This window comes from Physella acuta, unplaced genomic scaffold (assembly GCF_028476545.2).
Source record: "Physella acuta isolate Inbredline_101_S28 unplaced genomic scaffold, ASM2847654v3 ptg000562l, whole genome shotgun sequence".
Lineage (NCBI taxonomy): Eukaryota > Metazoa > Mollusca > Gastropoda > Physidae > Physella > Physella acuta.
Genome location: NW_026732081.1, coordinates 2,088,248 through 2,113,752, shown reverse-complemented (window position 1 = coordinate 2,113,752; position 25,505 = coordinate 2,088,248). Strand labels below are relative to the sequence as shown.

At 37.6% G+C, this 25,505-nt stretch overlaps 1 protein-coding gene across 1 annotated transcript in view; it reads left to right on the top strand.

Moving 5' to 3' along the window:
• LOC131946479 (receptor-type tyrosine-protein phosphatase N2) overlaps positions 1-25,505 on the top strand; it is a 242,185-nt gene that overhangs the window by 193,739 nt on the left and 22,941 nt on the right. Inside the window, exons 13-15 of the mRNA XM_059307257.1 lie at positions 5,248-5,302; positions 11,961-12,108; positions 23,893-23,966. Coding sequence (XP_059163240.1) covers positions 5,248-5,302; positions 11,961-12,108; positions 23,893-23,966 — 277 coding nt within the window. The remainder of the gene's footprint in view (positions 1-5,247; positions 5,303-11,960; positions 12,109-23,892; positions 23,967-25,505) is intronic.

Here is a 25,505-nt window from a genome sequence, read left to right as displayed (position 1 = left end):
TGGCGACAAAAGGAACAAATATGTCATTGTTTTAGCGCTATTCTGGCGTATGTGGTGCGACAAACAGAACAAATACGTCGCTATCCGAATATCTTAATATTTCTCGCAATCTTTTGAAAGTTGTGTGTATGGGCTTAAGGTACCAACTTTCGGAATATCCGAATACTTTTTCCAGCTATTGACAATTTCTTGTATGAGCCTAACCCTACCACCTAGAGCCTAACTCTACCACATTGAGCCTAACCGTACCACGCTGAGCCTAATTCTACCACCTATAGCCTATTCCTACCACCTTGAGCCTAGTTCTACCACTTAGAGCTTAAATCTATCACGTTGAGCCTAACCATACCACGATGAGCCTAGTCCTAACACCTTAAGCCTAACCGTACCACCTAAAGCCTAGTTCTACCACCACTGACGAACCTTGATATCATGACTTCCATTCCTCGCTGTCCTAAAATTGAATCCCCTACAACATCATTGACAGACAGAGACACGGACCATCCCAAGGCTTTTGGCAAATTGTATCGATTAATAAATGCTTGCTAAATCCTTAATGAATTTTCTTTTCTCATCGATCTTTTCTGTAGTCGGATGTTCAAGTTTGCGGCCTGTGTAGTTAATGAATTAAATATTGATCCGACTTTAATCCCCGGGTACGTCCCCATCGCAAAGCTCTAGGGCGTCTTAATATGCTGGAGCACTCGCAATTACATATCTAGGCTAGCCTCGTTTTGTCCCGGGGGTTGTGTTCAAAGAGAGGGCTTCTACAGTGACCTTGTGTGATGGTCATTGTGTGTTGATGATTGGCCTGTTTGACCCTCATACACCATGCAGGCCACAATGGACCCAATAAGAACTTTTTTCGAAATTTCAATGCGTGTGTTCAGAAACCGGAGACGTAATATTAAAATTAAGTTACTCATTTGATAAGAAAAATATATCTAAAGAAAGGACAATCGGTTTTTATTGTGTAGAAGGTAGATATATATATATAGCCTATATATATATATATATATATATATATATATATATATATATATATATATATAGGCTATATATATATATATAGGCTATATATATATATATATATATATATATATATATATATATATATATATATATATATATATATATATATATATATATATATATATATATGTATATATATATATCTAATGTTTGGATGAAATTGAATTCTGATGAGAATTCAGTTTTTCTAGTGATGTTGATTTAGCACGTGTGACACAAACATTCAATCTCTGTGGGCCGTGAACATGCGAACACAGACCCCCACCCCACCCATATCCCCTCAACCCAGCCCCGAGTGAAGACCCCAACTTCTAATTACCCGCCTCTACACTTTCTCTCCATTCCGAAAAAAAAAATCTGTCCTCCGTCGCTTGAAATAAAAATGTGTGTCGCCCGTAGTGTGGACGCTGTGCGGGTGAGTATCGATTGGACGAAATGCTGGTGCGGGCCCGTTTGTCTTGCAACAATGACCACAAATAAGTAGGAACAAGTGTGACTTTTGGTGTCTGTATGACACGTGGACACGGGACTAGAACTTGTTCATCATTAATACATCGAGTTTTGTTGAAATCTTGCATTTAAGCAGGGAGATAACTCAAACTAGAGTCAGACTTGGCTAACATATGGTGTGTGTTGGCGTGATTGCATGAAATAACGAGGTCGCAGCATTGATCCTGCTCAGATCAAGGCGATGATTTATATGTGTTATTCAAGGATGGATCTGGCCATCTTGCGGATAATCGAATGTGGCCATTGTGCGGATAATTAAACCTTGGCCACCTTGTGTATCATACTTGGTCGTTGTGCTGATAATCTAAACTGGCCGGAGTGCTTGTAATTATAAACTCCCTAGTTTTGAGCTCGGCCTTAGTGCTTATAAAAAAAAAAAAAAAAAACATTCGGAATAACAGCCTACATTAAACTAAATAATTTAAACTGGCTTGCGATTGTTTTAAATTGTAAATAAAAGTATTCAAAAATAAACCGGGAGTGATCTCCCCTAAACTTTAAAAAAAAATAATTTAAACTGGCCTTAATGTTGATAAATAATTGGCCAATGCTCAAACTGGCCCGTCTTTAGACCATCTCGTTATTCCAGCGATATCGCGAACTTCGATGAAAAATGTATCTTAAAGGTCGCTCTCTCCCGTTACTAATGTAATACAACACTAACATTAGCTTCTACTGGTGTAATATAACACTAACTGTAGCTTCTACTGATGTTATATAACACTAACAGTAGCTTCTACGGTCGTAAATTTAAACTCGAGTTTTCAACAGTCCAAGAGTCTGCGGCGTCTCATGGTTACCATGGTAACTAAGTTTTAATGTGTAACATAGGTCGTACTTTAACGTTTTATTAACTTTTTAAAAATTTAAAAACAAATTTAAAAAACACACAAAATAGGCGATTAGTATTATATCATTTTGTTTAACATTTCTGGAACTTCAAAAATATTTTAAAACTTAAAACATAATTGACATTTTAAGATTCGGTGCCTTTGCCATTTGTATTTATTATTTACAAATTACAGGTGTCATATAACTTGTATGTTCAATGTATATGGCATATTAAATTACATTGTTATAAATCACTTGGCTGTTATGATGTGTCTCCTGTTACAGTATTATACGCGAGTTTAATTTTATTACATATATTGTTTTACACGGGAGTCACGTGTTCTGCTACGTCACCGGTTGTTGTATTTCCGGTCGTATTTCTAATGGGATTTTAGTTAAAATTTGGACTACAGATGGAATGGGGGGCTTTATAAACAGTTAAGACGGAACAAAATTTAAAAATCTGATGGCATATTTTTTTTCTTCTTCTTCGTTCTTAATTTTAGAGTTGGAAGTGATTCCCTCCAACACAATTAAGTATTACGTGTCAACTTGTCATACGCCATATATGGCGTTGACTCATATTTTAGCCTGGTTTTCTTTTTGGATTTGCTTCCATAGCCTTTGTCCAACTATGTACAAACTACAAGGCAGCGGTTGTTTGATTTTGGGGCTGGCTCTTATAGAAGAGTTGCTGTTGAGTCTCATCTATCCGGGGGGTTCGAACTCGAGTCTTTTCAGTTCAGCAACCATGATCTTTACCGACTCGACCACACCTACCACATGGCATGATTACTACGGCTTGTTTATTTTAACTGCTAGACTGGATACCGCCTTATAAACATTAGTCTAAACTTGATTACTATCCCAGCAGGATTGTTCTTTGTGATGACGTAATGTCTGTTGACACACGTCACGTCTGACCTGCTCTCAGTTTGCTGGTTATGGATGATTGCACACAGACAGAATGGCCTTGTATTTCTTCCCAGACTTTTTCTTTAAACAATGTTTTTTGTCGTTACATTATTAATTGACACATTAACACGTTAATTGGCATGAAGGGTTTTTCTAACATTTTGTTATGTAAACAAGAAGAAATCTAAATTTATTTCTGTAACTGTGATACGTTAACCAGCAGGACAACCGGTCTTTTCCGGCTAACTGACAAAGCAACAACTAAATAAACCGGCTGTTTCTTACATAACATTTAAATAAACTGGCTGTTTCTGACGTAGTATCAAGTTAACCGGCTGTTTCTGACAGAGTATCAAGTTAACCGACTGTTTCTGACATAGTATCAAGTTAACCGGCTGTTTCTGACATGGTATCAAGTTAACCGGCTGTTTCTAACATAGTATCAAGTTAACCGTCTGTTTCTGACATGGTATCAAGTTAACCGGCTGTTTCTGACGTAGTATCAAGTTAACCGGCTGTTTCTGACATAGTATCAAGTTAACTGGCTGTTTCTAGCCATTAGTTTTATCTCTTGCGCCAATCAGATCAGACCCCACAACCCACCGGATCTAGACGCCGGGGAAAAAACTGTGATTGCATCATTTACCTGTAACACTGTTATTTCACCTGCCTGCCAGTAGTTAACCCCCGTCTAGATGTGGGGGGTGGGGAGAAAGTGGACAACCCACCTATAATTAGATCACACGCACCGTGCTGTGACGGTCTGATGAACAGTTTTAATTCCCTGACACCAGGGACTCAGGAGGTGTTGATTCTTCTGTGTTTAAAAAACTTTGATTAGCGGCATATCAGGTTTCTTGCGCTACATAGTTGGCTCCAATGTAGAAATCAGACACGAGCATTAGGTCATCTTGGGTTGCTAGCCGGCATGTTGGCACACTTGCCGGCATGTTGTCACACTTGCCGGCATGTTGTCACACTTGCCGGCATGTTGCCATGAGATGATCTTGTTGCTAGCCGGCACATGGGCATAAGATTATCTTGTTGCTAGCCGGCACACGGGCATAAGATTATCTTGCTGCTAGCCGGCACACGGGCATAAGATTATCTTGTTGCTAGCCGGCACACGGGCATAAGATTATCTTGTTGCTAGCCGGCACACGGGCATAAGATTATCTTGTTGCTAGCCGGCATGCTGAAATACAAGAGGCATCATGTTCAGGTTACCATAGCAACGGAACTGAACATTAGACCTAGTTTAATTACATCAGGTTTCATTTTTCGTATACTTGTATTTTTTTAAATCATCTTGTATTTTAAAAATACTAAAAGTTGCAGTCAAGTAACTAAATGTACAGCCTTAATTTATATTGTATAAAATCTGCGATGTTTTATTTCATTACTGATAGTAATATATTTTCACAAAGTGCAGTATTCAAAATAAAGTGAAGTATCGTGGGTAAACGAGTTTATCGGCGTATGCGAGCTTTGAAACGTGATTTGTATACTACTGATGTGTATTGATTGTCGCCTAGTGTTGGACTTAGCGAACAATCAAGACAGAAACATGTCTTGTTATAAAGCAGTAAAATGTGTCTACAGTCTTGTTACCCAGACCAACACAGTTGTCTGATAAAAACGTTGATAATCCTTAAACAGACTTCAGAGTTATGTAACTTTGATAATTCCTGTGCAGAACCCCGCATCAAGTGACAATAGAAACTGTGATAAACCCTGTACAGAACCCCGCATCATGTACAATAGAAACTTTGATAAACCCTGTACAGAACCCCGCATCATGTGACAATACGAAAATTCTTTATTCATGGGCGACAAGAGGTCTCAGTTTCGAAGTCGGAGCTGGGGGGAGGTAGTCCCGCCCATGGGGGGTCTAGAGATCCCACCCCCGTTCAGGCTCAGGTGTTCCAGTACTGAAATTATTTTCTTGCCGTTTTGCAGGAGCGAGGAGCCAGCGGCCACCAACATGGACATTTCTACTGGCCACATTGTCCTGGTGAGTTTTTTTGTCCTCAAAATGTCGATGTTGTCCTGGTGAGTTTTTTAATTTGTCTTCAAAATGTCGAAGTTAAAATTGTGCATTGTCCTGGTGAGTTTTTTAAGTTTTCCTCAAAATGTCGATGTGATGTTTTTACATTGTCCTGGTGAGTTTTTTTAATTTGTCCTCAAAATGTCGATGTTGTCCTGGTGAGTTTTTAAATTTGTCCTCAAAATGTCGAAGTTAAAATTGTGCATTGTCCTGGTGAGTTTTTTAAGTTTTCCTCAAAATGTCGATGTTATGTTTGTACATTGTCCTGGTGAGTTTTTTAATGTGTCCTCAAAATGTGAGGTTCTGTATTTGTCCTCAAAATGTCAAAGCCATACCTGTACATTGTCCGGGTGAGGGTGAGTTTTTATATACTTCCTAAATAATGTCAATGCCTTATTTATAAATTGTCCCGGTAAGTTTATCGTCTTAGAAAATATCTATGAAAGTCTTTGTGCCCTGGTGAATTATTTTTGTTAGCTGTCTTCGACAAGTCCATGTTAATTGTGTACTGTTGTTCTACATAATTTTTTAACTGTATTTGTCATAGAAATGTTAAAGCCAGTCTCCCATTGCCCTGTAGAATTTATTGTATATGGTTGTAATGTCTACTTAAGTCTTGTATTATTGTCATTGCCTCATCTATTTATTATATTTGCTTATATATTGTCTTCAAAATGTCCATTAAATGTTGGATTATTGTCCTGAAATATTCAAACATTTTAGTTGTCATTTTTACATGAATGTATGTTAGTATTAGTAGTATTACCAGTCCCTTCGGTAAACTGTTGCTCAAATATTACCGTAAAAGACACAACAAAAGAAAAAGTTTATTATAAACGATAGAAGAATACTTCAGCTCAAAATGTCATTTTCTACGTAATACATTTCTTAGCAAAAGGTAAAACAAAAATACGTGAATATTTTTTACGTACCTTAACTCTTAACAGACTGAGGGTTTTAGTGATATTTTCAGTGTTCGGCAGTATGGTTGTAACTTTTGACCATAAGTATAGATTGAACATCAGCACACACATGTGTTATATATCATTGTGTAGGTATTTGATTTGTCTTTAATATTACTGAAGAGTTTTTAGGTGTTAACAATTGGTTTTAGTTTTGTAGCCTAAAATCTGATGGTTTAATTTTAAAAAAATAATTAAAAACTTTAAAATCAACAGTTCCTAAGAAGCAAAAAAATAATTGATAAGAGCTATTGAGTTAATATGTATATTTTATTGACTTACATCCATATATGTATAAATGTGACAATTTTGAATGCACTGTGCAAAGAAATGGATTTTTCACAAATTAATTGATCTTATGATGATCTTTACATGATTTGGACCTCTCCCCAAACATTTTTACTCTAAAAGTGGCAAACATAGGTTAACATGTAATCAAACACACACATAAGTCAATGTAATGAAATAATCAAATTGTAATATCTACAGTGCTTCTTATTACATTAAAAAAGATGCTTTTAATGATCTTCAATTAATAAATAATGCGAACACACATGATAACTAGACAAACAATTTCCTTCTTTTTGTAAACATAAAGTGTATCATATACACTTATCTACACTTAACTTATATTCTTTTAATATTGTTTTATCATACAATAACAATTTAAAAACCTCAATCTAATCTGATATAGTATGGTTCATGGAATGGTTGGAAAATAATGGTGGCTTACAAGCCAAAGAAACAGTATGGTTAAGTGAAATATTACCTAACTTTCCAACTAACTTTTAAAGAGTGTAATTGGCAATACCTTGTGGGAATTTTTTTTCCTAAGATATCTGGATTCTTTTCTCAATAATCTTGAAGTAAAATACAGAAATTAACTTTAGTTATATCTCAAAGGTGAAAAAATTTAGTTCTAGTACACTACTAGTACTTAATTGTTTACCGAAGGACATTACAGTTTTATAAACTGATCACTTCTATCCACCACATAAGCTAAACCATCTGGCCCACTGACCAGAATAATAAAATATAAAAAACAAAACCTTATGTGTAACCTCTCAATGATCAGCCAAAGCTCATAATTGCATACCCTACTGTTGGCTTATCCACAATCATAAGCATGATAATGTATTGTCAAGAAAAATATTCTTTCTAACCTTTGTCTTATCTATGGAAATATATAAAGCTACAACAATTTACTTTACTTAATTTTGATGTAGGTTGGGAGCATTATTTGTATAATATGTCCTCTGTATGTTCAGTATCTTGATAGTACATCTTTAAAAAAGCATGACACCTTTGAAAACTTGAGCCGCAGTCCATTGTAGAGCATAGAGTAAATTCTTGCTTCAGAATCTGTCACAATGAGTGTTGATAATCCCCAGAACGTATTATAAGTCCATAAAACCTGTAAGATTTAATCAGGTGTCGAATTAAATCATCCCGAGACAGAGAGGTGATCTGCGTCGCTTTACATATCCATTGGTAAATTGACATAATGTATGTCACAATATCCACTGAGTTTACAAACACAATAGGTTTGAGTAAACATATACTTCATTGTACTGTCTCCTGTCCTCATCTCAGCCAGCTGAATTCCTGGTTCTTTCTCAGGAGGTAACAGTCCCAGTTGATAAGGGATACCCATTCACTAATTTTTTTCCTTTATAAATTCTCAGTTCTGTTGAAAAGAAAAAATGGTAAATATTTAAAATATGGATTCTATTTAATATTTTCACATATAATAATTTCATCATAAATGTTAGGTGATTTATAATAAGTTAGTACAAGTTAGTACTGTTTGTAACAAAAGAAAACTGAGTTTTTATTACAGTCATGTATGATCAGCTGATTTGTGTTTACATTCTAGACGGTAGACAGTACTGCTACCAATTCTACTATTATTTAATAATTGTCATATACTATGAACTGAAACTAGGCTAGTTACATAGTAAAATGATTGGAGTGTTCTTTTAACTACACATTTATATCTAATTAATATCATTAAAAAGAAAAATTTATAAAAATCGCCAAAAAATTAGTAGGAAAAAAAACGATAAAAACTGAGTTACTTACGATGTGTAGAGAAAGAGTTCAAAATAGTGTTCAAAACTGTATTTTCATTATCTCCAGTGTCTAGGACATCAGTAAGGTCTTACACTTCTTCGTTACTTGAATCTAAATCATTTTCACGCAGATAATTAGAATCTAATTCCATTTTCCATGAGGTCTGACCGAGGATGAATGCAAAGTCGGCAAGATGGCGGCGTCTCGCCGATCACGCGATAGCATTAATTTTCGTACTCGAAAATATATAATAAGTTTAAAATTAATAATATTTTTTGCAGATTATGATTAATTCATCATTTATTTTGATATAAAATGCTATTGTGTTTAAAAAAAAACATGTTTATCACCATTTTTATGACCTCAAAGTCACATGACAATAATGGGACATAAACCAATCAATCGTTGGGTGGGAGTTAATTTGAAATACATTTTTTTTTCAAGTTCAAACCGTATTTCCAACTAATTTCTCCGCGGATTTTTATTTCAAAAGGATTAGGCTATCCCGGTAAAGACTTCTCAAAGAATAATTAATGAGACGTAATGTTCGCGTCATTTCACCTTTCTTTTACCGCAATCATCCCCCACCCCCCTTCTGTAATACCGGCATCCCCCCCTTTCCTGTTATACCAGCAACCCCCCCTATCATGTAATACCAGCATCGTCCGTCCCTTCTCCCCCCAGCTTGTAGCGGGCATCCATTGCAAACTCCCCCTCTCCCCCCTCCCCTCCTTGTAACACACTCCTAATGAGTCGAGTCCGCCATCTTTAATATCCTCTTTCGTTCTATAAAACCAATATCAAAATCACATGGGTTATTTTGAGAAACCTTCTCATGTCACCAATGAAACGCTAGATTTTTTTTTCAAATTTTAAATCTAGTCTGCTCGTAAAAATATATGGTAATAATGTTTGATGTGTAGGGGACGACGTGGCCCAGTGGTAGGGGTAAGATTCAGACAGTTTAGTGGTAGAGTTCAAACCCATACGGTTTTTTGCTTTGATCAAATCCAGAGGGTCAAGTGGTAAGGATCGAGTGCCAGTTCATGGAATCAAATCACAATGGTAGAGAGAAAGGTGGGATCTTGGTGGTCGTGTGGAAGATGTCTCTGCTTTGAATCGGTAATCAGGATCCGAACAGCTTAAAAACTGTACAGGGGTTTCTTTCGTGTCTAAAAGACAAATGATACAGCTCTGACCAGCTGATGTGTAGTGGAGAGTGAAGTAGCGACAATGGCAGTAATTTGGTAGCAGTAAAGGAACAACCAGTGTCTATGGCTGGTATTTTACAACCAGTGTCTACGACAGCGATGCGACAGTGACGTGACAGTGATGTTACATTAATGTGACAGTCATGTGACATTGATGTAACAACCAGTGTCTACGGCGGTGATGTGAAGGTGATGTCACAGTGATGTGACAGTGATGTAACAACCAGTGCCTACGACAGCAATGTGACATTGATGTGACGGTGATGTGACAACCAGTGTCTACGACAGCAATGTGACATTGATGTGACAGTGATGTGACAATCAGTGTCTACGACAGTGATGTGACATTGATGTGACAGTGATGTGACAATCAGTGTCTACGACAGTGATGTGACATTGATGTGACAGTGATGTAACAATCAGTGTCTACGACAGTGATGTGACATTGATGTGACAGTGATGTGACAATCAGTGTCTACGACAGTGATGTGACATTGATGTGACAGTGATGTGACAATCAGTGTCTACGACAGTGATGTGACATTGATGTGACAGTGATGTAACAATCAGTGTCTACGGCTGTGATGTGACAACGCCGCACCAGAACATGAGATCTACTTTTACCTCCATGACGCAAACAGAATAGCGTAACCCAAATGTGATATAATCTCTCCACTAACCAAATGTGATATAATCTCTCCACTAACCAAATGTGATATAATCTCTCCACTGCCACAAATGTGATATAATCTTCCCACTGCCACGAATGTTTCTAATTTATCAAACACTGTCATCTCAACGGTTCGATAAAAAAAATTATTAACAAAATTGCTCGGATTTTTTTAAATTTTTAAACTGTGATAGACAATATTGCTCGGAAATTAAAAAAATAAAATAAAGCAACGAAACAATTTTGTGGACGGCTGAAAGATGAGCACTTATCATTATGCTGTAGTCTCCTATTCGGTGTATCTCTTTTTACTTTCTCGTTTGCAATTTTATGGATATATATATATATATATATATATATATATATATATATATATATATATATATATATATATATATTTATATATTTATATATATATATATTTATTTATTTATTTATTTATTTATTTCTTTTATTTATTTATAAATATACATAATGTACACATATTGTAGCATATTTATGTATTTATATTCATATTTTATGTATCATTGTATATTTTGTATGAATAAATATTCAAATTATATATACATAGTATATATAGATATAAATATTTATTTATTTATTTATACGCATATCGTTTTCTGTAAAATATAATGATGTGTGTGCCCGTTTATTGATTGTTTACATTTACAAGACGGCTGTGTAAACCACTCTACGCCGGTCCACTTTTGGCTTGCCGTGATAAAAATCTGGCAAGAAACGCCGAGAGTTTATGAATATTTAATCCGTTCATTGGTAATCTCTCACACACCGAGGTCTGAGCACGGAGATCGCAGGAGACACACAGCATCGATCTTCTCAAATCTTGGGCTTTGGGCTCCTATTTCTAGTCATCGGGCTGGGTTTCAAAAGATTCGCTCCGTGTTTCATTAAAATACACTTTTTTTTTAACTTTTTGTTTGGTTTTTTTTAGCTGGTCTAATAACCCTGGTGTTAGTTTTTATATGTTAAATTACATTTTAATTTTTTTTTTAGTTTTGTAGAGCATGATGGGAGACGGGTCACGTGAGAGAGGTCAGGTGTATGAAACCGCTCGTGCGGAGAAATTAGTTTGAGTAATTTAATAAATAGCCGTGAATTAAAAACTTGGACGCCGTATATTTTCTTGTTGAAGCGAAGAATAGTGGGTTAAAAAGTGAATTAATTTTTAGTCGCAGGTGAATGACAACATATTGTTTTCCTCAACTTAGGAAAATAATTTGTTTTTAGTCGTGAGTGCAGATCATTAGGTGTTAATTTAGCTCTGTGTGTTTTTGTATTGAGCTTATATTAAAACAATTCATGTTTGTTTGTTTTTTTCGTTTAAATAGACAATTATAAGTCTCGTAATTTGTTGTGGTTGAACTCGATAATTATATATGCATTAAGAACATTCTGTTATATTGTAATCCAATATAGAAATATTATGTTATATATTAGACTTTTATAACTACATTATTTTCCTGTTTTTATAAAAGTTAATGTGTCATATATTTTTAAAAAGATTATATTCCGGTTCTGTAAAAGCTAATTGTGTGTCATATATATAGAACATCATATTCCGGTCCTACAAAAACTAATTGTGTGTAATATAAAGGACATTATATTCTGTTCCTACAAAAGCTAATAGTGTGTCATGTATAAAGGACATTATATATTCCGGTCCTACAAAAGTTGATTTTGTGTTCCAGTCCTACATGGAGGACCACCTGAAGAACCAGGACCGTCTGGACAGAGAGTGGGAGGCGGTCAGCAGCTACGTCGCTGACCCCTCCAGCACCAAGATGGCAACAGACCAATCCAACACACGCAAGAACCGGTTCGCTGACGTTCTGCCGTGTAAGTCTTCGTGTCGTCATCATCTGTGTGTGTCACGGTGTCAGGTCGCGTGTCATGTCAATGTGTCATTGTGTCACGCACGTCATCGTGTCACGTTAATTTGTCGTGTGTCACGGTGTCACGTCAATGTGTCATTGTGTCACGTCAATTTGTCATGTGTGCCATTGTGTCACGTCAATGTGTCTGTCATTGTGTCACGTCAATTTGTCATGTGTGTCATTGTGTCATGTCAATTTTTCATATGTCACGGTGTCGAGTCAATTTGTCATGTGTGTCAATTTGTCACGTCAATTTTTCATGTTTCATTGTGTCTTTTAGCTTTTACTGTATGTTATTTTGACAAGCCAATTATTCATCTGTCACATATTAGTGTGTCATGACAATATGTTGTGTATTATATTATAAATGCCTTCTGTCATATTCTCCTTACAAAACGCACCTTGCTATTGTGAATACAATTTGTCATTATCTACTCGGTGTTCTCAACCCAACGTCATTCCATCAGTCACTGTGTCTTGTCACAATGTGACACACAGTCCATTGTTTTTCAGAACTACAACATAAATAAATAATCAACTAGAATCTCCTCATTCAATAACCAACAATAGATGAATACAAACTACTAAACGAAAACTAAATAACCCCGCTATATCTTCACTAATCCCTATTTAGCCAGACGTAAAGATTACAAAATTGTGTTGAAATAGAAAGATAGAAATCAATTTCTAGAGAACTTAGGAAATCTTTTCGATACCACTATCCGGATTTCCGCGTGTGAGCTGGTCACTAAATAATAAAGCAAGAAATGTCACACAGAATAGTACTCGTAACATACGAATAGTTCGGGCGAAATAGGCAGTCTAAAATAGAATACTACGTTCTTTATGTTGGGTTACTTTTATGCAGTTTAAGCTTCTAATTTTGGTAAATGTGGTTTTCAATACTGCTGAAAGCATGCATATGTGAGATGTGTAGATATCAAAATGTAAAAATCCGTACTGATTTTAGATGTGATAATATTTTTCTTTTAATCGCTACCAATTTTAATTATAAATATTAAATTTATATATATATATATATATATATATATATATATATATATATATTTATATAAATATATATATATATATATATATATATATATATATATATATATATATATATATATATATATATATATATATATATATATATATATATATTTATATATATATATATATATATATATATATATATATATATATATATATATATATATATATATATATATATATATATATAGGCCTATATCAGAATATTTATTTTTTTTAAGTAAAGAAAGAGATTTAAAGATAGCTTCAGGTCGCGGCGAACTAATTTGCATATTAACTTATACGCAGTGGCTCCTTCATCTATCATTTAAACGACTTTTTTTTTTGGTAAATTGTTTGTCTACGCGATACTTACATCTTGTGTCCGCCATCTTGCTATCACCAAACGAGAATACACGAGAATGCATTCTCTGTTTAAAATGGTGCATTTGATTAAACGTCTGAAGAAAAAAAAACGAGGCGTCACAAATTGTAAAAATAATATTAAATTATCGTTGAACCTTTGCGCGATCACTTCCCAGAAAATTTAAATGTGATGACATCACTTCCTCCTTCTTAACACACTTGTGTCACATGGTAAAACGACAAGAAACAGATCTCAAAACCCATGGTGAAACGTCAAGAAAAATATCTCAACTAGCAAGTCAAGTCTTTACTTGGAGTAAATCAAATTCACATACGCTATCATGTTTTAAGTGGTTTTCAACAACTCCAAATCAAACATTATATGCCAGAGTTTTGACTTTGGGACAGTTTGGTGAAATTTTTAAAGTTTGATCACGGTGCAGATGACATAGTTTGACGTGCGTGTGTGTGGGGGGGGGGGGTATTGGGAGTGGCAGGGAATCTGGACATCTGGAAATACAGTAGACATGAACATAGGGGTTCTGCGTAGTCACTGATGTTGACGTCGTATGAGATGGGCTCGGTGTTACGCTGACGTATTAGGAGTAGAGTAAGCCAACGATGACGCCTTTGTTTAGGGACCGGAAATGTTGCTGACGTCATGTAGGTTGGAGGAGGGGGGCGATGTAAAAGCCTGAATTATATGTCTGGAACTGAATATTACAGGACCCGCGGGGTCGAAACCAACTCAGGGTACCCGGAAATGTGCAGGAAACCATATAGTATTTGGGAATGCATTACAGAAATCAAACATTACACAACACCAATCGATTGCCGAAAATCGATAAGGACCTGACGTTCGATCTTTACTGCCCAGCTTCACGCTTCTATACTAAAAGAAAAAAAATCACTAAATTATATCTTTCAGCTAATTAAAGAAGTTTTCCTCAGATGAAATATGAAATTCTTTGATTTCTCCATCGACGTCGAGATCAGCCTTTGAAGCGAGCCAGTGAAGTAAAGCGTCTAATTTACCTAAATTTCCCCGGTAAAATGTCCGTGTTTTCTACGCATACCGCCATTGATCGCAGACAGAAGGATCCGCCCCCCTCGTGACACAATTAGACAGCCCCGGATGTGGCTTCCATCTTGTACCGGAACTGGACGGCCGGGCTGGCATAACGTGGGTTCCGCGTCCCCCCAGCTTTGAGGTCTTTCATTAGACGGAGCCCGTCCCCGGTACCGGCTCTACTTTGACCACAATTACACCCCGATATCTGCCTCCGAAACAAAAGTCGGCTGGACACGGGTCAGTATTAGCACAAAGAGTCACACAGACGGTGCCAGAATTACGTAGCTACAGGGATTCCTGATTATTATCCAGTACTGACGGGAAGTCTGGTAGTCTCCCCCCCCCCTCCCTCCCCATCCTACCCCTATCACAGGAATCTAGCCAAAAGCCATCTTGTATTGGTGTTTCGGCTTTGTTAGCATAAATCTATAGCACAAATCAGACAAGGGTGGTGTATAAGGATAGCTGAAATGTGATTCTAAATCAATTTTTTTTTCGTGAAATGTTTGATTCGCCTGTTAGTTAGGGGACTGGAAATGTTACAAGTAGCTGGAGGCTTTGTCACAGGCTTAAAAGTCACCAGTAACTGAACCAGTCACCAGTTATTGAACACGATACTACTTATTAATGTCACCACTTAGTGAAGTCACCACTTAATGATTAAGTCACCAGTAACTCAACCAGTCACCAGTTATTTAACAAGACACTATTTATTTAAGTCACCACTTAGTGAAGGCACCAGTTAATGATTAAGTCACCAGTAACTCAACCAGTCACCACTTAATAAAGTCACCACTTATTGAAGACAACAGTCAATAATTAAGTCACCAGTAACTCAACCAGTCACCACTTACTAAAGTCACCACTTAGTGAAGACACCAGTTAATGATCAAGTCACCAGTAACTCAACCAGTCACCACTTACTAAAGTCACCACTTAGTGAAGACACCAGTTAATGATCAAGTCACCAGTAACTGAAAGACGACACAAATAATTTTATCCGTCAGCTGTAACTAAACTAGTCACCACTTACTGAAGGCACCAGTGATTGAACTAGTCACCAGTAACTAAACTAGTCACCACTTACTGAAGGCACCGGTGATTGAACAAGACACCGGTTAATGAGTTGGTCACCAGTTCATGAAAGATGACATACGTAGTTGTAAAGTTACCAGTAAATGTATCTCGTCACTCTATTTATTCACCAGCATTAAAAGCTACAATCTTCACAAAATGGCTATAGGCACCTTGTAATGTTGGATGGCCAGCTAGCATCATTGTTTACCTTCACGTTATAAGTATAGCTAATAGATGCTAAGCTTTGTGTGTGCCCCTATATATATATATATATATATATATATATATATATATATATATATATATATATATATATATATATATATATATATATATATATATAGATATAGATATAGATATAGATATATATATATATATATATATATATATATATATATATATATATATATATATATATACGCCATTCTTTTGTCGATGCGGATCTTATGATTATCAACTTTGATGCATCAAATATGTACCTTATCACCTACACATATAAATACAGTGTGTCACCCGCTCCATCTAACAACTCACCCGGTAACCTCAAATCGAACTTGATTGCCATTTAAATTTTCTTTTTTTGCCTCCATCTTTTCATCTTCGTTAAAGCAGGCATCAGATGATGGGTGGGGGGATCCCTGGCTCTACCCCCCCCTCTCTCTCTCTTTTAGAACTAACGTAATGATGCTGGCTGGCGGTTGCTATGACGGATAGGTGTGTCCGGGCGTGTCCCCGCGGTCACTGTGTCGCAGAGATTAAGCGAGTCGGACACATATGGCCGAGAAGGGGTTAACAGCATGACGTCAGACAGTGGGGTGGGCGGGGCAGAAACATAGAAATGTTGTTTTAGTGACGCCTGCGTTATGTTACCTCATTGAGTGAGATGATGAGGTACGCTGAGATAATAGATGTATTGTCTGACTTGTGTCCTGATACGATATGTCGTGAATACATCTAAACATGTCAAATTAAATTTTTCAATTTCGTCGCGATTTCTCGAGAAATGATCAACTCCGAGCGTTCAGGAGAGATTATATTCAAAGGTTAAAATGTTATTCGTTAACATAGTGACTCCCAATCTGAACTCTTTAGCTCCAAAGATTAAAATGTGTAAGAAATTCTCTAGCTCCAGAGGTTAACAGATGTCAGAATTTATTTTAGAGCTTCGTATTTAATGTACACGAAATTTCTTAGCTCTTGTGTCAACGGCATCTAGAAGTAAAATGTGTCCATAACATCTTTAGCTCGAGAGTTTAAAACGTGTCCAAGGCATCTTTAGCTCGAGAGTTTAAAATGTGTCAAAGACATCTTTAGCTCCGGCGTTTAAAACGTGTTCTAGACTTCTTTAGCTATAGAGTTTAAATGTGTCCAAGACATCTTTAGCTCCGGAGTTTAAAATATGTCCATGACATCATTAGCTCGAGAGTTTAAATGTGTCCAAGACATCTTTAGCTCCGGAGCTTAAACGTGTAAGCTGCCTCCGGCTGGCCAGATGAGAAATGTTCCGGTGTGTAGGCCGGGCTAGATTTGTCACCCGCTGAGCGTGTTAACGGGCAAACGTGAGCGCCAAATGCGTGGACTAGGGTGAGTTGATCCCGTGAGCCGCACGTGACGACGGTGAGTTGACCACACGGCGCGGCCTGACCCACCTGTGTAGGCCTGGATAAGCCCCAGGGCGGGCGCGAGCGACCAGCGGCGACCGGGCGAAATAATAACTTCTTAGGGCTTCATCCTAACGACAGGCCAGCCAACCAGCGGCTGGCTACAGAATCTTTTCCCCCACGTTTCCATGGCAACCCGCCTGTCACCAGCCAGCTACGACGCAGGCTGCCAGCCGTCGCCAATCTTACGAGTAGCTGACTTGCTGCCACCTGATTATTCCCCCTTGCTAGGCGCCTGTAAACCTTTTGCTGTCCAAAGCAGCGCGAGCCGGCGTGGATGCCCTAATCATAGACAACATATTGACCACGGCTACGCTGCCAGGCTGCAGATTCTAGAGGCCTTTATTCCAACCTGGTTACAGTTTGCCTCGACTGCCGGTACTGCCGGCATTAACGTCACAAAAAACCGGCTCTGTTAACCAGACTTTGTGTTATCTCTGTGATTCCGTATCATTCGTCTCGCTTGGCATCACACCCGCACAGGTAAGTTCTGCCTTGATCACAACTCTTCTTGTTTAACTACAACATGCGTTTTTTCGGGATAAATATTTTAGTCGCGAGCGTGCGCGCGCTGCTAATTATTCATGCCTCGCTCGCGCGTGTGATTGCTCATGTCGTTAACCTGTAACGGTTGTTTTAAAAACCACAAGTTAGTGTGAATTTTAGCAACCGATGTGATTTTATGACGCGCTTTTAATTATTATACTACCGCAAGTTTTATTACTAGCTAGTAGTTGTTTTTTTTTATGTTTTTTTTTCAAAATTACTTTAAAAATGCAATCAAATATTTTTATGTGATATTTATTCCTTTTTATTAACTTATGGATTAAGTAGAGAAAGAACATTAAAGATCGCATCAAATAATGGCTCGAAGTCCGTGTTTGTATTTTACGCGGATTAGCTTGATTTTGGAAATATTGATCATTTTGTGTGTGTTGGGCATTGGCTAACTAAGCACCTGTGGTAAAATCACGTAAAACAATAAAGTATAAAATATATTTAAAACTTAATCCACGTGTAGAGCTATGGATTTTTTTAAAGTACAGTTGTGTTTTTTATAAGTAGGAACAGGAACTGCGTTTTTTAGGATAGAGTTACTTTTCTGTAGCTGTGATCGCCTGTGTTCTATCAGTAACGTCACCATTTTGTGATGTTTCTGGTGGTTGTGTCACCACTTATCACTATGTAGCGTCACCATTTTGTAGTGTAACTGGTGGTTGTGTCACCACTTACCACTCTGTAAAGTCACCATTCTGCAAGTTTCTATTGGTGACACCACTTATAACACAATGAAGTCACCATTTTGTAGTGTTACTGTTGGCTGTGTCACCACTTATCACGCTGTAACGTCACCATTCTGCAACATTTCTATGGGTATTCTCACCATTTCTCTACCTACAACAGAAAGCAGCCTGCGTTACTTTACCTCCTCCAACCACCCCGCCCCCGTCCGTGTTACAAAATGCCTCCACGCTCCTATCCCCCCCCCCCCCCGCTCTTGTATCCCTACAGATAAAGACCACTGTGAGCGAATGCCCTCCCACATTTAATTAACTAATCAATACTGCTCAGATTGTGTTCCGACATCCGTTCCAATAACCAGCCAACCCGCGGACAAGCACTAGTCGAAATACCCATCCCTGGCCGCTCTTTGCAATCTCTGTAACATTAATTTCACCCAGGAGATCCGTTGGTCGGGTCTCGTAACGCTAGGGCCGTCTGCCACGCTAGACTTACGTCGCGGCAATTTTACTCACACTAATGCCACGGCGCATGCGACGCTTGGGTGATTACAGGTCTCATCAAGCGACACACGTGCACGACGGTGCGTGGACACCGTGTCAGGTGCGCACACACCTGCTTTCATTCTCACCTTTTGCTCAGAACACATTTAGCACGTGCAGGTTTTAGGTGTCTCTGCCCATGTGAAATCTACAAATGCATGTATTCATAAATACATCAATATACCTAAAGCTAAAAATCATATATATATATATATATATATATATATATATATATATATATATTGTTATAGGCATCAACAATATATATATATATATATATATATATATATATATATATATATATATATATATATATATATATATATGCCTACACATATATATATATAGCCCTCCACCATTTTGTATGGCATACAGAGCACCATGCTCCTTCTGTACACAACACCAGCGCTGCGTTACTCACCACAATTAAGATGCCATCGCTCGCCAAACCTGGAGACACGGTTTCAGTTCTCATCGTGTCTCCCTTCTCTCCCTCCCTCACACCCTCCCTCACTTCCCCCCTCCCCCCACTCCCTCACTATGTCAATCTTTCTCACACACATTTTTCCCCACCCTTACTCTTCTAATTTTTTTTACACATTTTCTTTTTTTTTTTTTTTAAGGCGTGACCATGTGTTTTTTCCCTTGTTCCATCTGTTCTGGTTTTTACCCTAACCTCGCCGGCTACTTGCCGTAATGATGCGAATTAAATCGACCAGTCGATCGGGCGGAAATATTTATTTATGGATTTTTTTTCCCTTTTTAAAAATTATGTTCTCATTTCAAAGATGGGACTAATCTGTTCACGTATAATCAGTGTATTGGGGGATCCTATGGAAATTGTTTTCTAAGGGACGTACCATTAGAGCCGGACATCGATCCATTAATGAGAAGTCTGCCGGCATAGCTAGCCTGCTCAGCCTCATGAAGCACGCGCTACAGCTTCTGAAGCCGTTTGCGCATGTTTTGTTGACGGTTTTATCCAAAGGGATGGTGTTGACCCCAATTTGATTTCATTTGACACGTCTGTTTTTCATCGCTGTGTTTGTCACACCCCACCCCTTTCTTACCCACCCCCACCACATATCTTTCAGTCATCCCATCATCTGTGTTAATTTTTTGTAAATCGTTTTATCAAGTTCTACAGCCTCATGTTGTCAAGACTCCTTGTAATGAATAAAAAATAAGATATTTCCTTAATTGCTTGCTTATTTACAGTTTTATCCCAAAACATATTAAAACTACATAAATATAAAAAATAACTTAAATTGCAAGGAGATTGCATCAAAATGTGTAGAATATTCTCCAAATTTAAATTTTCGATTCATGATTGAACTTCCATTAATATCATACACAATCTTAGCTTCGAGACACGTTAGAATATTTTTATTACATCTTTTTTATCACTTGTAAAATCTTGACAGACTGGAAGGCTTCCTCGTTGGTTGTTAAATACTACTATGAGGCGCACCTCCCCCCACCCCCCACCCCTCCCTCAGACCACCGTCCCTCAGACCACCCCCCGAGCACGAAGAACACGCCCCTGACACCCAGAAGGCGGTATTTGCTTAATGAGGCCGCCACACGCCAAGACTGGGGGCGAAAAAAAAACGACTGTTGCGTAGGGCCACAAAAAAAAATCTTGATGGAACTTTTATTAAATTTTAAAACTGAGTCTAGTCTAAGCTTTTTTTTTACTTCCTGCTGTTTTACCGCTTCAGACTTGAAGGGGTTCATGTGCGTGCATCATTACCAAATATTGATTCGCAATTTTAGTTTCATTATAAATATTACTCCATTTTTTTTCTAAGTTTGCTAGTGCTTCAAGGTTTTAGTCTCTTGGTTTCTTAGTCTCGTCTGATGGTCTCGTCTCTAGATCTCATTTCTTGGTCTTGTCTCTTGGTCTCTTCTATCAGTCTCATTTAAAAATTGCTATCCTTCTTACTCTCATACTAAACACACGTACTATTACACATACCGCCGCCATATTCAAACGTTGCAATACACCCGCACTACCACAAACTCACATAAACACACACTGTAACACACAATGCAACACACATTCACACACAAGCACAATGCCACACCCATACATACATACATACACACTCACAAGCATACAGCCATACACACATAATGCAGCACAAATACACACACACACACCCGCACACTCCCAGAAATAGACATTCTACCCACCATTCACATTACCAAGCACTAACACCACAACGCCATGTTTTATGGCCGGGTCACATCCTATTGCTGTCTTCATGTCTTGTACTGCCTTCAGCTACACCCACCACCCTCCCTCCCTCCCTCCTCACCCCAACACCAATATAACACTGGAGGAGTTCACCCCCACTCCCTTCTACTCCAATACTCTTGTTCATTATAAGAGGCAACCTAGTTCCTTCTGTAACCTTGCTTTCAGTTGCCTCCTTAATATTCACATCCTGTCATGAAATATTGGCTATCGAACACGTGGTTATGCATAGAATATTGATTGTTCCCTCCGCCCAACTCCTTATCTGAACATGCCAACAGCCTTACGCCACCCCCCCCCCCCTCATCACTATAATACCACCATCTCTTGTTGAAAAAAAATACTTCATGTAATCACCTCCCGCCTAGATTTGTTACCGTGCTTTTTTACACAGTCCTTGCAGTTTAAAATCTGATTCTTGTGCAGTTTTAGTTATACATTTTTAAACAGGTTTTAGTTTTAGTAGTGTGAGTACACTATCGTTTGTTAATCTTCACGTGCATGTTCTTCACCTACTAGCGTGCTCAGTAAACACGACGTGAGTTTCTGTCTCACCCTGGTTAAACACTACTCACCTTCAAGACACACCCCCTGTACCTTCATACGAATATGGATTTCTGTTTTCTCCATACCTGGTGATTCAACTAATGAATTTGACCCAACACTAGATCCACAGATCCCCCCTGTCCGTCGCGTCAAATTCAAATCGTGGCATAGACGAAAAGAGAGAAATCTTTGACAAGTCACACGAAAATCGATACTCCCCCCCCCCCCTCCCCCCCCCCCCCGGCCCCTACCCTGGAGCTGAAGACAACAGGGAATAGCCTAGCGTGACAGGTCCTGTACTTTTTATTAAGAGAAGCTCTGATGGGCTTGCAGCCCCCCCCCTTCTCCGCTTTTTTCCCATTAACTGTCTGGTAGGTTTGTCACGTGAGATGACACACGCCACGATCGTGATCGTACAAATTGAGAGACTAATGAGGTAGCGGGCTGTCTTGGTCTCATTAATTAGTTACTTAACAAATCAACGTGGTATAATGGATCACGCGTGACCGACACTATTAGCAAATAAATAGCTGCTACATTCTACACATAAAGCACACCTCTGATGGTAAACGTCACTGACTCATACATCACATATAGAACATGTAACTGGTACATACATCACATATAGAACATGTAACTGGTACATACATCACATATAAAACATGTAACTGGTACATATATCACATATAGAACATGTAACTGGTACATACATCACATATAGAACATGTAACTGGTACATATATCACATATAGAACATGTAACTGGTACATACATCACATATAGAACATGTAACTGGTACATACATCACATATAGCAAGTGCAAGTACTTCAAGGTTTTATTCCCATGGTTTTTTAGTATTGTCTTATGGTTTTGTCTGTTTGTCACTGAGATATATGTCAATCACACAAGCATGACATACAGCACGTGTTAATGACACATACATCACTCACATAGTCGACATACAAAATCACATATAACCTCACCATAATCCTGTTCTGCCACAGTACTACTATCTAATCTGACATTAATTAGGGTAGAGATTATTAGGATTAGGTCATTCTTAATCCTGATAGGTCATTAATAAAAGCGCCTTACTGCCAAGGCCTATCCGCCATTTTGCTACAACAACAACAAAGCTAAATCCCATAGGCCTACCTGTATCACTTTGTCATACTTGCGTCACGCCTTCTTCTGTTGTAGTGAGCAAATCTATATTTAGTATCCAATAGTGTTCTTTAAAAAAAAGGAATACATTAATAGCACATTAAATTTGGCCTCATTTGTCAAGAGGAGCCTGAAATTCGATACTAAAAGTTGCCAGGACAATATATTTGTTTATTGCCATGTATGGAAGATTCGGTTTAGTTAGCAGGGTCAGTCATTAGCTTTATCTGGCAATTTGTTGCCATTATCCCAAGCTCAATTTATAACTCAAGCTGAGGTAATTGATGAATTATTCCCCTTGTTATGTTCACAATTCTAGTAAAGTAAAAGGGTATTTGTTTTGCCAAGATGTTTCAACTTGAGTGCATTAGGTCGCTATGTTTTGTGTGTAGATGCTATCTATGTTACCTTCTTGGACTATAAACTCCATGTTAAAGTAAAAATATCAACTCTAATACACAAAAATATGTTTTGCCCATTACACAGCAACATGACATTGCAACATCAGATTAATGAAAGAAACTAATTAATTTCTTCTTAATTAGCAAAATCGTAAAAATAAATCTGTCGGTAGAAAACCTACAAAAGAATTTGTTTAACACTTTTTGTCATGTGTTATTTAGAGGTTTTTTTTTAAACTGTTTTGCTTTTTTAGCTAATTAATTTTTTTATCTAAAAGTACATTACTATTACAAGAAATTTCAATGTCGTGTTGTTTTTTTTTGGGTTGAAATGTCGCATAAAATGTCCACGTTCAATGACAGTTTTTTCCTACGTCCACAGATGACCACTCCCGCGTCATCCTGTCCTCCAACGCCAACGTCTCCAACTCCGACTACATCAACGCCAGTTTTATCGTGAGTACTCATCTAGATATGCACGTGCCCTCATTTGTGTTTGGATTTTTATTTTGTTTTTGTGACATGTTACTACATTTTTAACACACGTTTTTCATGTATCCCAAATATCAAACTGCACCTTGTTTTCATGACATTTCCTACCCATATACCAATATATCATACATTAACTTTACGACTTATTACCTACAGTCTCAATTTCAAAGACGTACATATTGTTCAAAATTCGATATAAGTCTAGTTTAATTTAATGCTCTTTGGCCACTAACCTAAGTTAAAGATCAATTTAGCCGCAAAAGAACACTAATAAGAACTTGGTTTATCACAAATGTCATAGTAAATGTGATTTATGTCCAGCTTAAAAATGTCCTGTTGTCCTACTACACTTGTAGAGGTCCTACAATGAAACGTCATACCCTCTATCCTCTTTCACGAAACCTAACCTTACAACACGAGTACTGAATCATAAGGTCCCACCACATCTCATTAATACCGAAATCGATTCCAGCATTTAAAATGCATCGATCCCTGTAGTAATACTAAGTGAGATCTAAGCACGGTATCGATTCGGTCCACCAACGACTGTGTCCCGGTATCGAGCTGAATGACGGAAGTGATGACCGCCCGACGCAATCGGTAAAGTTATCAATCCCCTCATCTTTCTCCCTCCATCGTGCTTGGGCCGGCCCCTCCCCCGGGATTCTCAATGGCCAAGTTTGAAAAAAAAAACCGTTCGACCCCAGAGGACTTTGCCGATATTTCATCGCCACACTGTGGTGTAGTCACACAAGCATACGTCTTGAGCTCGGGATTTTCATGCACGTACTATAAGGGAGGTAATATGTTCTGTTTAAATGGGAAGTAATACGTGTTAAATCTTGAGATGGGAGATAATCCGTTAAAATAAACCGGGAGTGATCTCCCCTAAACTTTCTCGAATATTCTTATCTAAAATAACAGGGGATGGGAACTCGGGCTATAGACATGATTTTTAATCCATTTTAAATACTTAAAGTTTTAAAAATAGAATAAAATCTCGTAGACAAATTAATTGCACACCAAGTGAACGCGAATAAAAAAGCGCATAATAGTGCGCAATATTATTAGTACTTTTAAAATTTACATTAGTTTTTTGAGAAATCGGAAGTAGCGTAAATAAGTACTTCCGGTCAACGAAAAATTCTCAAAATTTGACAGAAGGTAGAGAATTAGATCTTTTACTTACATATCAAATTTCATTTATCTATCTGTAATAGTACTCAAGTTATAGGCTTTTGAAAAATTCAAAGTAGAAAAAGTACCACTTCCGGTTATCCGAAATCGCTCAAAAGTTGATACGGATCTACGATTTTGATAAAATACTTGTATATGAAATTTCATCAACCTAGCTGTAACGGTACTCAAGTTATCGTGTTTACACACGGACACACACACACACACACAGACACACAGACATACGGACAAGATTGCAAAATTATGTTTTTCCGTATCAGTGAGATGTAAAACGTCGAGATTTGCAAAAATCTCGATTTTTTTTTT